We start from the raw sequence: 16,454 nt of genomic DNA, 5'->3' as shown, positions 1-16,454 counted from the left end.
ATCAAACGTAGATTTATCTCCCATTTTAATCTTGCTGCTCTCCATTCTGATACAACTGCCTGTGTTCATGTTGGGCCTACATTCCTCCTTGCGCTCAGTTAGATGCTCCTCACTCTCATCCTCCACTGCCATTCTTCTCCAACTATATTTCAAAATGTTCACACATTTTCCAGCCTACAAGCTGCTTCCACCAGCCCCCAGACACCCAATACTCCATGCTCACTAGACAACACCCACTTACCTCTCCAGCATACATTCTGTACATATTCATTACTGTTCTGCCAAATACTACCTCCACACAAACTAATTCCCCCTCCCACCCTCCCCAACATATTGAACTTGTCCATGCCACTCAAGTTGATCATCCACTACCTCCACCTGCTATGTATTCCCCATCACTTTGCTACTTGGTACTGTGTCCCATTTCTCAATACTTTCCTCCCTTAAAAACCCGGTTTTCCACAAGCTACCCAGTAGCTCACAGCAAGTCAGGTCACTTCACTTCCCATTTTGGTGAACAATTAAACGGAGATCCCTATTTGCCCTCATGGGAGGCTATGAAGAAAATCTCCATTACTTTTAAAAGAGAACAAGTTCTTCCTGGTATCCAAGCTGATATTCAATCTTTAACGATTATTACTGAAAATGTACAACTTATTTTGCTGTTTGTAGGAGCTTGATTTGCCAAATTTACTGTCATGTTTCCTACATTACAGCAGCCTCTACATTTTAAAAATACTTCAACTGTAAAGCACTGAAGTTATGAAAAATGCTTTATAAATGCAAATCTTTCATTTCACTCCCATCACCAGCAGCACACACAGTGGCTGGGATGGCGTGATGGCACAGTGGCTAACACTGCTGCCTCACAGCACCAGGGACCCAGGTTCGATTCCTGGCTTGGGTCACTGTCTGTCTGTGTGGAGTCTGCACGTTCTCCCTGTGTCTGTGTAGGTTTCCTCTGCTGCTCTGGTTTCCTCCCACAGTCCAAAAGACGCGCTGGTTAGGTGCAGTGGCCATGCTAAATTCCCCCTCAGTGTACCCGAACAGGCGCTGGAGTGTGGCGACGAGGGGATTTTCACAATAACTTCATTGCAGTGTTAATGTAAGTTTACTTGTGACACTAAGAAACAAACTTAAAAACTTTTCTGGTTATGTCCACAATTGATCCCATTTTCAATTAGTCTCAGTCATTTATTCTTCTTAACTGAGTTTAATTTCTTTATATTAACCCATGAATTCTGATAATTCAAGAGGGAAGAGAAAACTACAATCCCACTTTGAAACAATTCCCTTCAATCTTTTTAATAGAGTTTTTCCACCAGCAGAGGATGCTGTTTAATCATAGCTGCTGAATCTTAATAGAGGAACTTCATCTTTCTGCCTTGTTTATTGTGGCCATTTTTGTTCTGGACCTTTTCATGCAAAGCTCGCAGGATGTGTATTCAGGTCAACTATGGTACAGCCAAATGTAGTGTAAAGCCAAGGGATGGAATACTTTCCATTTGGATATCCCATGTCAATGTTAAGCATCCCACTTAGACAAAGTACTGTTAAATGCAGTGAAGCTCTTCTACTCTGCCCCTCAAGTGTGCCTCAGCCCAAACCTCAAAAGATCACCCCATCAGAAAATAAAGGCATTCTCATTCTTTTCTTATTAATGTTCTCTCCTTGTGAGCTACAGTTCCATGTTACTGATCCTTTGATTATACATTAAGATTTTAGTGAAGTAACCTTTTAAGTTAAGGATTGTTGACAGCACATTTAACAGTCACAACCTCACTCAAATACTCCCCATATCCAACAGGATTCAGTGAGCAGGAAGTCTGGCTGATTAATACTCTCAGTCTGGGATTTGTTTTTAAAAAACAGAATGTACAAGATGCTGATAAAGTTGCTGGTTGAGATGAAGCTGGTTTTATTCATTTTCCTGTTACAATACTTTACAGAATTGCTGTCATAGTCACCCTTGTGTGTAAAGTGCACTATGTTCACAGTTTCAAAACATAAACATGAGGAATGAAACACTGGAATGATATGACTAAATCCACAGAAACAATAAATTAACAATGTTAGAAAATGCAAGTTGAGTTCATAAATAATATAAACCAACCACTGGTCCTTGACAGCTCTGGCTAAACAAGGCACAGATTAACTTAAGTGCGAAGAGTTTCTCAGGTTTTTCAGTGAGCACATCTGGTTCCGTACACTGACGGCAGAGGTTTACAATGAATATTTTGCACATGATTATCCTATTATTAACTTGTGCCTTTTGTGTGGCCCACAGTACAAATATGATTGCATGAAGTTTAAAGACAAATAGATGTCATCGTATGACAGATATCATTCCTCCATTGTAACTGAAGTTTCTACCTTGTCTACTGAAGGCACCCTCATCTGCCAACAGTCCAATATGCCATTCTTCAAAGGCATTTAGACAATAAATATCACCAGGCTATTTAACCATGGAAGACATTGAAACTTGTTCCAACCTTAACTCCCTTGTTGCAGGTGATAATTGAATGCAAATCTTCACCATTCCCAAACCAAGATCACTGAGGCCAATTGTAATATGCTACTGTTAATTCAACACCGATCAGGGATTGAACTGCTTGTCCACATGGCACACTGAACCAGCGAGCAGTCCCATTTTGGGTTTTTATTCTGGTAATTTGAATGAGTCCAACATTCAAACATGCTCGTTTCTGAAGTAACTTAAGGTTGAGAAATACACCCTTTTCTCCCTGTCACCTTTCCTTTGACTCATTTTAACCATAACATTTATATTCTAACCATGGGAGCTATTTATAAATTTGAATTACGGAGATCGATTGTATCCCACTACATAAAAAGAACAGGTTGGATCTACAGGATTGCTGCGTGTTTATTGCCCATCTCCCTCTGTGCAAACTAATGGATTCGGAAACCACAGAGCATTTTATTTTGGGAGCTCAGCAACTTGCAAATTTACACAAACATTGCCCCACCCATCTCCCTACAAAGTTTCCCAATTTCAGAGACATTCTGGGCAATAGATTCTCAGGTGCGACTGCCAATTCAGTTGGAAATTGTTACCAGATTATTTGACGGTCAGAGCCAAACTCAATTCCGTCTTCAATCAATGGCCACGCAAGAGAATTGCCCAGCATCAGTTAATGGCATTCAAGGGAAAGATCCTAAACTGATTTATTACCCTCTGTAATAGAATTAAACTAATGAGGTCCAGACATGGCGAATGAAATAATTCCATTTGCCTCATTATCCACAATGCCACTCCCATTTATCTTAATAATTGCATCTCTGCCTCCATCAAAACTTAAACATTGAAATCAGGGTGAGAAAGCAAGAACACAATCCCTTCACTGCAAGTAATCTGCAAAAGCAACAGTTTCAGCTTTCTATGCTCTCTTGCCATGTGTAAACTGGTGAATATTTTGAATTGGATATTACCATTTACACAGTGTATAACGAACGGAATGTTGGTCTTCAAACTTACAAGACAGTAAGACGGGGACAATAATGATACACGGCAACAGCCATTTGTAATCAGGCTGTCAACACTAAATGCAGCACAGTGTTTTAAGGCCAAGCATTAGAGGAACAATTACAAATGTTTACCTCACAGAGCCCCACATCTGTCAGGCAGATGATGCTGAGAGATTGCAGAGTGCGTTCCCCCCACCTTCAGTACATCCGTGTTAGTACACACACAGTAATACAGAACTGTGAAATATCTAACAAAGTGAATCCTGAGATACTTGGGACATTTAACTCAAATACATTATTGACACATGGCATCTCTGCATTAAGACACAGTGCTTGGAATAGCCAATTCTAATTTTCTAAACACCAGCTGGCAGACCACAGGTCAGTGCAGGAAAAGGCGGGGGATGTGTCAATCTTTTCTGTCCTTGCCTTGTAAAGCTAAAATGGCAATTCTCCAGTACACACTGCAGAGCTAAATAAAGTTGTGGCTTGGGTCCTAACGAATGGTGAAAAATCACTCTCAAAACAATCTTAATTTACACAAGCTGCCGATCTTTCTAAAGTCAACAGATAGTTAACAGTTCAAAGTTCACACATCTCAATAGACTGGCACTAAGCCTATGGGTGTCTGGACATCTATATTTTAAGTTTAGTAAACATCCTTATATATGAGGGTATAATGTAGAGTAAAGCCCCCTTAGCATTGTTTCATGGTAAACCTTCATATCAGGTACAGCACAGGTTAATTCAGAGCCAAGTTCCCCGTACACATTTCCCTTTGTGCCTTAGCCCAATCTCAAAACAGAACACTATCACCCAAATAGTTTATTGTACATTTTTCCAATTCCTATACTAGCCAACACCATGAAGTTATCTTTAGGATTCGGATATTCTGATGGTGGTTGAAATAAAAATGCATTTGAGCAGAGCAATTCTTCCTCCTGCCCGAGTCTGAAGTAGGTTAGCACTCAGGTCCCAGGAGCGTAAGAGTATCTAACGTCACATCACTAAGTTCCTGAAATGTAACTTTGGGCCTGTGCCCACTGTAATTTGTGAAAGTGCTTGGCACCTAGTTATTGTGGCTTGCTTTTGTCCAATGCAGAGCAGATAACTGTGAAAGCAGAATAGCCTGAGAGTTAAAAAAAATTAATCTACAATCATGTAGATGCGAAGTGGATGTAGAGAAGTGAAAATACAACCCCAAACGTCTAAGGAAAGCGGAATTAAGCAAATTACAAATTAGAAATAAAGAACAGAAAGCAAAGTGAATTTTGTCCTTTGGAAATAGTGTGTGTGTGCAAAGTGATGCTAGGCAGCCACAAGTGCTACATTCAGAGTCACTAGATACAGAGCAGATGGTGCTTGGATAGTTGAATGGAAAGCTTGACTTGGCTTGAGAGCCAGCGTGTTCGGCCTGGCTTCGCCCCAGTCTTGGATACCCAAGGGGGATGCTTTTGGCTTTACAGAAAGTCAAGTCCATATCCGATTACAGCTCACGGAGTGGAATAAACAAGTGAGAAGGAGATGAATGTTTCCCAGGAAACTCAATGGATTGGAAGCTGAGTTTTTATGTCTCTGGCCTTGGAGGGCCACCTCCCAAACCTAAAGCTCAAGGAAAAGCAATGGCTATATGTTGGATGGTGCAATGATTAAAATGACATTGATTTAGATGGACACAATACTTTGATGAAAGACCAACTTCACTTCAAAAATTTCAATGGGTGCTATATCCATGAGGTGTCAAGATTTTTCAGAGAAGGGGACCAATGTGGTCATCTTACCTGATGGGTAGGGAGAGAGAGAAAAGGGGAGGATGAGTGTGTCTGAAGATGCAAGATAAAGTACGATCACGGATTCCAAATGGACACCTTGGAAATCAGGTGATTCCAGGTGAATAGAAGTGATTGTGGTACTAGGGGTGGGAGAAATTCCTGGAGCAGAAAGCAACATTGAAGGAGCAAGATTAATAAACATTACCAACAGAAATGGAAGGGTGTGTGTGATAAGAGAGTGCAGAAAAGGAAGGAGAGACCATCTCTTGAAAATGGGAAAAAAGCCAAATACAATTCTAACATATGAGCTGGACTGTCAGATGTTGGTGCTTTGCACCTCTTGTTCCAAAAGAAGGATGAGTTGCTGTCAATGGGGATAGTGGTCAAGGCCAGAGGATAAACCAGTGTGTAAATTGAAAGACTGGATGAAGCTCAAGGGGCTGAAGTCACTCAGCGGGGTCAGGACAGACTCATTCTCAGTGAACACTCAAGAATGAGGAAGTACAATGCAGTGACAAGATTCATACAATATTGCAAACTTGCAGTGCCTAAAGTTATAGCAGAATCACCATTTTGAAACTCTTTCATTCCTTAAGTAGCTTCATCAAGCACATAATTGATTTTTCAGTTTATTAAAGGGGTTTAATTTCAATTAAGTAGCTCCTCACTAAATGTTGCATGGCTATAAACCCTGATAAATTAACAAGTTAATACTAGACCATATCCCTGATCCCTCCACTTGATTCAATAATTTGTGATGAGATGTAACTGCTGTTTGAAATTTCAGCTGTAGATTTTTCTACCCCTGTCACCAATGTTTCCAAATTGGGAATGAGCTGTAACAGTTTGTCTTTCCCTCTGGATGCACAACACTAGTTTCTAATCTGGTGCTCATTGAGATAAGGGATATATATTAGTGCTTGGAATGGAAAATTTCAGTTCAGGTTCGTGCTGTCAATATCATTCAGTCCCAGCTCAGGTACAGCAATCAGATGCAGTCCCTCCACACTGCACCACCCTCCACCACTCCAACCGAAACAGCATCTCTTTCTCCACAACATGGCAACTTTCCAACTCTCTCACCAGCCATCCTGTTGCCCCTCTATTAGAGAGAGATGGCCAAGTCAGCAGCATTTTCTGCTGAGAGTCTATGTGCTGGATGGCACAGCCCAAATAGCTTTCACACATTACCCCAAAGCGGGTTTCTCTGTATTCATAGTTGGAGCAGTAACTCTATCCTGCCACTAACTGCAGGACTTCATTTATCTACAAATCATGTGTCAGGTGCCCTGGGTTCAAGAGATCACTGTGGAAATAGCCACTTACACCAATATCCTATCAACTGTCCCACACCCTTTCTGTGTCCAACTGGAGGTGGCCAGCTATTTACATTAGTTGAGTAGCCTTGTTGTCCGGTGAAATGTTAAAAGCTAAAGGGATCTTCCCGCAGGATTATAAACAGCACAGTGGTGTACTTGCAGGTTTGATTGTGCCCAGTACGCTGATGAAATGTGTCATTACGTGAAGGTGGTCAGCTGAACATCAGCATGCTTGTAGATTACACTGCAACGGTTCAGCTTCGTGTTCAGGTGGGCCTGCTCACATGGTTTCTAAAAGCTTCTCTTTGCTTCTTGAATGATTCTGGAAGAAGGAATGATTGAGCTGTTCCAGGTCAGAGGTGAGTGGGAGGTGCATCTCCATGTGCAGTTTCAGGGCTAATAGCCACTCTTCCAGCTTCATAAAGGATGGCCTGTGAAAAAGAAACAAGCATCAGGACTAGCTTAATATGCTGGTTACCACAGCAACACGGTAGGCTCTGGAAGATGTTGTGAAACTGCAATTCAAACATGGTTTGAAATAACTTCAAAATTCAAATCTAACCACACCCACCCCCACGCCCACTGAAGGACGGAACATCAGGCTTCCCCCAATCCCACCACCTCATTTACATTCATTAGCAAAGCTGTCAAACCTGCCTGTCTTCATTATGCAAGTTTGGCAGTTGCCTGCCTCCCTCTACAGTCACCCCCAGATATGTTTGAAGAATTATTGAAGATTGAGGGTTAAGATGATTTAGTGAGAGAAAGACAAATGGGCAAAGTAATAATGAATTTTCATTGAGACTAATTCCAAGAGTTTATCACAATGCTGTGAATATAATGCAAATCCAAACTAGTCAAAGTTATTCAACTGCAAATCTGTCACAAATATCATTATGAATTGAATAGTGTAATGTGTTTATAAGGACAGATATAGGCCATTTGGCCAGAAATGTTCATGAAGAAAATTCATTAAAAACACCAGTAAATTTTGATGGTTAAAGGCAGTGGTGGGCAAACAACCAGGAACAACAAAACTAACCATATTCCCTACAAACACTCAGCACCACTCAACAGGTCCACGCTATTCTTTTCCCGAAGCCGTCAGGTCTGGGCCAGTTGTAGAATAATTGTTGGCTACAATTAGTCAATAACTTCATTTACATTATGTCATGCAGCTACCAAGATGGTAAAAGGCAGACTAGTTTTCACAGCAGTGCCACCCAAACTGTTCCGTATTAAATTTGGGTGCTGCAAACAAGCCCTTTCACCCCGAGTATCACTCATAACCCAGAAATCAACTTTAGTGCTAAACCCAACCTGGACATCCCAACAGCAATGTCACCCAAATCCTTACACTCCAACTGCAGAGTCATCCAAATTCTTATGCAACAAACCACAATGTCTCCAAATCATCTCCCCCAGTTGGTTCTATTCAAGCCCTGCCACCTCTTTCAGTTAATAGCAAGATTCAATCTTTACCACCTTCATCTTTACTCATTCAAACCCTTCCGTCACAACCTCAACACATTCAGATCTTTAACCTCAGCCAAACCGATCCATCGCAAAACCTTCCACTTCACTAGCCCAGAGCACCACCGTACATTTCAAATAATACCAGAAAATGCTGCAAAGTCAGGAGGTGAGGCAGCACGTGTAGAGAGAAAGAGAGTTAACGGTTTAAACACCATTTTGCGTTTCAGATTTCCAGTATTTTGTTTTCACATCGGTCCTTACAATTCAAAGCTTGCTCAAATCATAGAGGGACCCACCTCTTTTCAGGATCCAAGTCACAGCACATGACTGCAATTGGAAAGAAAGCAGCTGGACATTCTTCTGGACAGAATCGATCCAAGAAAACAGGGACGTTCAGTCCAAAATCAGTAGTCCGGGGTAGATAATCCGGGTCCGCGTTTACTCTACCAATCAGCTGCAAGTAAAAGGATCAGTAAGTTAGAAAGAAAGCAAGCAACCTCAGTAAAGCCATCGCCCTGTCATACATGAGAATCAGTTTACAATATTGGATACATTGCACATTTAACGCACTGGCTTTAGCACAGGCTAGTCTAATGGTTGCAAGCTGTTTATAGACTTAACTTCTAAAACCAAGACTAAGGGAGCTCTTTGTACAGCTAGCTGTGCTTGAGCCTTTGGACCTAATTTTAACCCTGTGCAAATAAAAGGGTTTTGATAGATTTAAAATCTCATGCATGAGAGAGAAATTTCCAGATACGTGAAGCACAAATTTCAGGAAAAATTTACCATTTTGTAACTAATGCAATCATGAGGATTTTACTCAGGGCAGTATAGTGGCCCAGTGGTTAGCACTGCTGCCTCAGTGCCAGGGACCCATGTTCGATTGCAGCCTTGGGTGACTGACTGTGGAATTTGCATGTCCCCCTGTGTCTGCGTGGGTTTCGTCTGGGTCCTCCGGTTTTCACCCACAGTTCAAAGATGCGTGGGTTAGGTGCATTGGCCATGCTAAATGTGTGTGGGAGGGGGCCTGGGTAAAATACTCTGTCAGAGAGTTGGTGCAGACTCAATGGGCCTGATTTTACTATTTTCATTCTAAGTGCTGAATCTGGGTGCAATTCAGATCCAACTTGGAAATCTGCTCTCAGGCGCCCCCATACACACTTCACCTGAGAAAAAAAGGTCGCGGGTCTGAATCGTGTTATGGGTGGGGCTCAGCACGCCCGAAACGATCGGAGCTCTGAACTGCGCATGCGCAGTTAGAAAAAAATTTGAAAAAGCACGCTCATGTCAGATCGTTCCCAGGCCGCAGAAAGTGGCTCGGGAGTGAAAAGCGGGAGCGATGGCCCGCAGAGACATCACTGTCCCCCTTATCCACACACCCCCCCGCTACCCAGACCGATTGCAAACCCCTGCCCCCCTTCCCCCCCCCCCCCCCCCCACCGATCGCCCGCAGAATGGCAGCGGACCCCCCCTGCCCCGCCCCCAGAGATACACCTTACCCCCTCCCTTCCCCCCCTCTCCCAAACTCTGAGAAATGATCTGGTCTCCCCCCCCCCCCCACCGAGAATGATCTGGCTTCACTTCCTCCACCCCCCCCCCTCCCCCAAGCGAATGATTTGGCTTCACTCCTCCTCCCCCCCCCCCTCCTCACAGAGGTACATCCGACCCGCCTCCCTCTCCTCCTCCCCCCAACCAGACAACAATCTGCCCTCCTCCTTCCCCCAACCAGGCAACGATCAGGCCTCCCCCGCCCCAGAAAATGATCTGACCCATCTCTCCTCCCCCCCCCCCCCCCCCCCCCGATCTGAGTCAGAGAGCCGTTGGAAGCTCTGAACTCTTCAGCAGCTGGAGCGCCCGATTCAGACTTTTATTCAGCATGTCCATTTCAGCGCGATTCCGGATCGGCGAACGCGGTGGTAAAGGGGGAAATGCTGATATAATTGGGCGGGCAGTTCATTAATTCAATTGAAATGCATGCAAATGCATTTAAATCAACGTTGTGACCGAATCGGATCGCGGCCATTCCCGGGTCTCGGTAAAGTGGCCATCTGTGCGGAAGCAGGCGCGGATCGCGGTAATGGCCTCACACCCGACTTTACCACGCTTTCGCACCTGAAAATGGGCGCGACGCAATGGTAAAATCGGGCTCAATGAGTTGAATGAACTCCTTCTGTATTGTAGGGATTCTATGGATTTTTGTATCCTGACAGAAACCAGAGTCTCTTCTTTCAAAATACTCGTGTGACAAAGGGTGTATCTGATATGTTGCAGTCTTGTGAACGGTAGGACAATCTAGTTAGCCCAAGCATATATTAAACACTTCTGGGTTGAGACCATTTCAAACTGTATCACATTAGTGAAATAGTGGTAGAGTTTCTGGTTGAAATACGCTGAGCAATGGTTCAAGGATAATGATGCTAATCATTAAAAAAGGAGCTCATACAAGGCAATTTTTCCTCAAATGATATTGATATTGTCACAAGGTCCTCCTAATGCACCCCAAAAATCTCCTTTCCCTTATAAACAATTCAAACATATTTTTCTAATGGGCATTACGCAAACTAAAGCTCTTTTTATTTATTGGAGCCTCAGCCACCCTGGGGAAGTCTTTTGCCACATCAGGTATAATTATCTTTTAAAGAGGATGTTCTTAAAGGGACATGCCCTGCCTCTGGGATTAGGAAGCTCAAAGTCGGGCTGTGGCTGATATACCAGCCTTCTGGTGGTACATCCTTCAGAGGTCCCCTGCATCGCAGATCTGAGTCTTCAGCCAATTTGATTCACTCCACGTGATAGAAAAACATCGGACACAGCAAAGGCAATGGGCCCCCAGTGTTCCAGCAATAGTACTGAAGGCTTGTGCTCCAGAACCTATCGCGCCCCTAGCCAAGCTGTTCCAGTACAGCTCCAACACGGGCATCTACCCAGCAATGTGGAAAATTGCCCAGGTACGTCAGTACACAAAAAGCAGGGCAAATCCCACCCAGCCAATTACCATCCCATCAGTCTACTCTCGGTCATCAGTAAAGTAATGGAAGGGGTGACCGACAGAGCTATCAAGCAGCACCTGTTCAGCAATAACTTGCTCACGGACACTTAGTTTGTGTTTTGCCAGGGTCACTCAGCTTCAGGTCTCATTACTGCCTTGGTTTAAACATAGATAAAAGAGCCGAATTCCAAAGTTGAGATGAGAGTAACTGTCCTTGACATCAAGGCAGCATTTTATTGAGTGTGGCATCAAGGAGCCTCAGCAAAACTGGAGTCAATGGGTATCAGGAGAAATCTCTCTGCTGGTTGAAGTCATACCTAATGCAATGAAAGATGGTCGTGGTTTTTACGAGGTCATCTCAGTCACAGGACATCACTGCAGGAGTTCCTCTAGCTGGTGTCCTAGGCCCAACCGTCTTCAATGACCTTCCTTCCATCATAAGGTCAGAAATGGGGATGTTAGCTGATGATTGCACAATGTTCAGTACGGTTCAGGATTCCTCAGATACCGAAGCAGTCCATGTTCAAATGCAGCAAGGCCTGGATAATATCCAGGTTTGGGCTGACAAATAACATTGGTACCACACAAGTGCCAGGCAATGATAATCTCCAACAAGAGAGAATCTAACTATCACCTCTTGACATTCAATGACATTGCCATCACTCAGTCCCCCACTATCAACATCCTGGGGATTAGGAGAGTGATGGGATACTTCCCACTTGCTTTGCCTGGATGAGTACAGCTCCAACAATCCTCAAGAAACTTGACACCATCCTAGATAAAGCAGCCAGTTTGATTGGCAACCCATCCACATACATTCATTCACTCTCTTCACCACCAAAACATAGTGGCAACGACAAGATGCGCTGCAGGAACTCACCAATGCTCCTTTACAAACAGAACCTTCCAAACCCACCACCACTACCATCTAGAAGGACACGGAAACAAACACATGGGAACACCACACCTGCAAGTTCTCCTCAAAGCCACACACCATCCTGACTTGGAAATATATCTCCGTTCTTTCTGTGTGGCTGGATCATACCCAGGAACTCCCTTCCTGAGGGTGTACCTGTAGCACATGGACTGCAGCAGTTGAAAGAGGTAGCTCACCATCACCCTTTCAAAGGCAATTAGGGATGGGCAATAAATGCCGGTCTAGCCGGTGACGCCCACATCCCATGAATGAATAAAAAAATTATCTTGCTACAAAGCCAACACAAAATAATCTCTGAAGTCACAAAGGAGTGAGCGACAACAATCACAAAGGAGGCGAGACGGGTAACATTTAGAATTTATGTTACTAATGGATTGAAAAACTGCGATGAAGGTGGCTTCCAAGTTTTTACTTTTCATAAGCAGTCAAAAGTAGCAGCTGCTCAGTTTAATGTCTTACCTCACACAGCATAATCCCAAATGAAAAGATGTCAACTTTCTCATCATAGCTTTTTCCTGAGAATATAAAAATATCAGTAACAATCACTACCAGAGAATACCAATGAACATCAGAATGCCACCAAATACAAGTACTGTGGAAAATCAGAGTAAAACTGAGTAATCAATTTCCAACAAACATCATTGAGGATCACAGGACCACCGTGCAAACGGCAAAAAAAACAACATGGGGGAGTGGAGAGAATACTGCTGAGTACTGGACTGCTTTCACCTGCAAATAACTACAATAGAATATGAAAAAGGGGAGATAGTATTGTTGCTGGATTAGTCGTCCAGCGGTTCTGGGGACACCGATTGAATCCCAGTTACGGCAGCTGCTGGAATTTAAATTTAACTAATACATCTGGAATTAAAAGCTCATTTTCATGGTCATTTACAAAGACATCACCAATAGTTGTAAAAATCCATTTGGTCAGTAATGTCCTTTAGGAAAGGAAATCTACCATACCTTAGCTGGTCTGGCCTACATGTGACTCAAGTGGCAAGATGTAGGAGGAGTAGGCCACTCAGCCCATTGAGTCTGCTCCAATATTCAACGAGATCATTACTAATCGAATACAATAATTCTCAACTTCACTTTCCCAACTGCCTTAACCCCACAACCATTGATTCCTTTATGATTAAAAATCTCAGCCTTGAACATACTTACCCAGCCTCTACAGTCATCTGCGGTAACAAATTCACTGCTCTCAAGAGAATAAATTCCTCCTCACCTCTGTTTTAAATGGGCAATCCCTCACTCTGAGATTATGCCCTCTGGTTTTAGTCTCTCCCACAAGGGGCAATAACTTCTTAGCATCTACACTGCCAAGCTGAGAATCCTATGTCTCAATAAGGTCACTTCTCATTCTTCTGAACTCCAATGAGAGACGCAATCTCTCCTCATAAGAAAATCTAAAATGGCCAAGAGAACCACTCAGTTTGATCAAACTGCTACCAAGTCTAAAAGAATGGATGGACTGCCCAGCATTACCTAGGCACTGGAAACGTCAACTGCAAACCCAGCCCTGTTGACCCTGCAATGTCCTCCATAATGACATGTGGGGGCTTGTGGCAAAATTGGGAGTTTCCCCAGACTAGTCAAACTTAAACGCTCAGATCCTGAGTCTGACGGCACTGGATACTGCAAAGGATATGGCCCCAGACAACATTCAAGCAATAGTACTGAGGACTTGTGCTCCAGGACTTGCTGTGCCCCTAGCCAAGCTGTTCCAGTATAGCTACATCCACCCGGCAATGTGGAAAATTGCCAGTTATGTCCTGTACACAAAAGGCAAGACAAATCCAATCTGGCCAATTACCGCCCAGTCTACTCTTGATGATCAATAAAGTGATGGAAGGGATCGTCAACTCTGCTATCAAGCAACAACACCACCCCCCCCGCCCCCGATTCCCAAAATCCTGTCCACCATCTACAAGGCACAAGTCAGGAGTGATGGAATACTCTCCACTTGCCTGGATGAGCGCAGCTCCACACCATCCAGGGTTAAGCAATCCACTTGATTGGCACCCCATGCACTCGCTTCAGCAACCACTCCCTCCACTCCTGATGCACAATGACAGCACTGTACACCATCCATAGGATGCAGTGCAATAACTCAGGTTCTATCGATAGCATCCTCCAAACCCGTGACAAACTCTACTAAAGGGTTATGGGAACACACCACTTTCAATTTCCCCTCCAAGGCACACACCATCCTGACCTGACTTGGAAACATATCACTATTTCTTCACTGTTTCTGCCAGAATCCTGGAACTCCCTTGCTAACAGCACTGTGAGTGTACAGAAACCACATGGACTGCTATGGTTCAGAATAATGGCTCACCAGCACCTTAGAGTAACAAACGCTGCCCTTATCAGTGCTGCCCACATCCAGTGAAAGAATATTTTTAAAATAACAGTCCACCTCAAATTTCACACACTCAAAATGTTGACATGCCTCCAATACTGTGTCAGCAGTTAGACCCCATTCATTCAAGGCTGAACCGTCTGCACTGGGGATCAGATGCTGGTGGAAGAGACTCGGAGAAACCTCGAAGAAACATATTTACAATCCATTTTAAATGGAACTTGGATAACCCAAAATGAACTGCAAGTTTCCACCACAGCTCACTAAGGGATTTCAGATTTATGGACGGTAATCTTCCAGAGGGAAGGGATGAGAATCTCCTTTCTAACAAATTCAATTGAGCTTTCAGCTGGACACGACATGGCTGTGTCCTTACATAACCTCCACATGTGCAGTGGCAGCACCTGCTCTGGAAATCATTTCCATACAGATATTTTTGGGGTGGGTGGGGACTTCCATTCAGTTGCAGTTGGGTACAGATATGGCCAAACGTTTGAGCCAGGGTACCAGAGAATTCGAGGTATGATTCCTGTCCATGGTGAATAGCAGCAGTAGCACTGTGTTAGGAAGGATAAAGAATAGATCAATCAGCCAAGAAATCTAGATACCTGGTCACGATCCAGGCTTGTGCAGGTTATATAAGGACAGGAAGTTGTGCTGTGTACCTGGATGGCTTGCTAACATTTACTGCCTTGCTCACCTCTGAATCACTGGGCAGGGTAATGAGGCTTACAGGCATAATCTCAGTAACACTTAGTGCCCCAAAGAGAGAGAGGAATAAATAATTGGTGAAAAGATAGTTTCTTCTTTTTACATTTACCGTTAATCATTTCTGGAGCCATCCAGTAAGGGTTTCCCACCACAGTGTAACGCTTCTTCCTGTCCGGTTTCCTCATGGTGGGCATGTTTCCTGGAGACCGATTGTCTGTCTCTTTTTTATCATCAATCATTAGTCTAGACAGTCCAAAATCAGCGACCACCACAGTGTTGTTCTGAAATACAAAATCAGAAATTCAGCCTGCCCCCAAAAGGGACCCATGAGGTACCAAGCATTGCCCAGGTCACAGAAACCGGGAACCTGGAACTGCCTGGGGAAGAACCACACCCCACTCCCTCCTGCCAGGAATCTGACTGCTGAGGGAAGAACCAACCCCTCCCCCAAAAGGAAGCAAGCACTGCTTGGGAGTGCCCTCCCCACCTCAGACAGGAATCTAGCAGCACCCAATGCACCTTCCCCAACATATCCAGTTTCACAGATGCTTACCTCACGTACTAGGCAGTTATGAGAGTTCAAGTCTCGATGGATAATGTTCATGGAATGCAGATAGGACTGAAATCAGAAAGCAAACAGGGGATAAGGTGAAGAGTTTTAAAATAACTACATTTCTGCTTTAGTTTATTCAAAGTTTTGCAGCCCAGAGAGAAGGCAGCCTGAGAGAGGATTAAGGCTGACCGGTTATCACTTCCCATGACGTGTACTGCTAGGGCACCATGAAACAGTCTCGAAGTTACGATTAAGTGGACGATATACACATTTACAATAGAGGGCAAAGGTTTGGAGAGGACCCCATTCTCAGTCCTGTTGCTATCAATCTCTAGACTGCCCTTAAAGCTCTAGGTCATGTGTCTTTTTACATCAGTGCGTGAGTGATACCGTACTCATCCCATGTTAACTCTTTAGGTATCAAATCCTTCCACTAAGAGCCCAACATAGATACAGCACTCCAGCCTCTCTGGAAAACTGGTGGCAAGCACCTAGCCTGCCACAAAACTGCGGTTAAAGCACTGTAGTTTTGGGTGACAGTTCACTACCGATACAAGGCAAAAGAAAAAAAACCGGACTGGTTCAGTTTGAAGTGGGTCCTCTCGTGTGTAGGATACTTTGCATCATTCTAAAAGTCCACAAAAGACTGTATCTAGCATTAAAATCTCAACAGCAGCAATTCACAACTCGGGTGTGTTCCTATGAGAGTCTGAGACAGATGACAGAATTTGTATAGTCGCAAAGTTCAACTTCACTACATTATTGTGAGATGAACTGGAGGTCAGGGCTTCAGTCAGCTGACAGCTTTAACATGTTTGAGTTATCACATCCTGTTGAAACGAG

At 43.8% G+C, this 16,454-nt stretch overlaps 1 protein-coding gene across 2 annotated transcripts in view; it reads right to left on the bottom strand.

Moving 5' to 3' along the window:
* Positions 1-1,897: 1,897 nt before the first annotated feature.
* Positions 1,898-16,454, bottom strand: part of LOC144501377 (LIM domain kinase 1-like) — a 59,864-nt gene continuing 45,307 nt past the window's right edge. For both annotated transcript variants that reach the window (XM_078225046.1, XM_078225047.1), the window contains 5 exons: positions 15,612-15,677; positions 15,168-15,339; positions 12,439-12,494; positions 8,350-8,507; positions 1,898-7,008 (listed from right to left, as the gene is read on the bottom strand). In XM_078225046.1, the coding sequence (XP_078081172.1) occupies positions 6,858-7,008; positions 8,350-8,507; positions 12,439-12,494; positions 15,168-15,339; positions 15,612-15,677 (603 nt within the window). In that variant the 3' untranslated portion in view covers positions 1,898-6,857. The remainder of the gene's footprint in view (positions 7,009-8,349; positions 8,508-12,438; positions 12,495-15,167; positions 15,340-15,611; positions 15,678-16,454) is intronic.

Source organism: Mustelus asterias, chromosome 12 (assembly GCF_964213995.1).
Source record: "Mustelus asterias chromosome 12, sMusAst1.hap1.1, whole genome shotgun sequence".
NCBI lineage: Eukaryota > Metazoa > Chordata > Chondrichthyes > Carcharhiniformes > Triakidae > Mustelus > Mustelus asterias.
The sequence above is the reverse complement of the archived record's forward strand: the minus strand, read 5'-3'. Positions and strand labels throughout refer to the sequence as shown.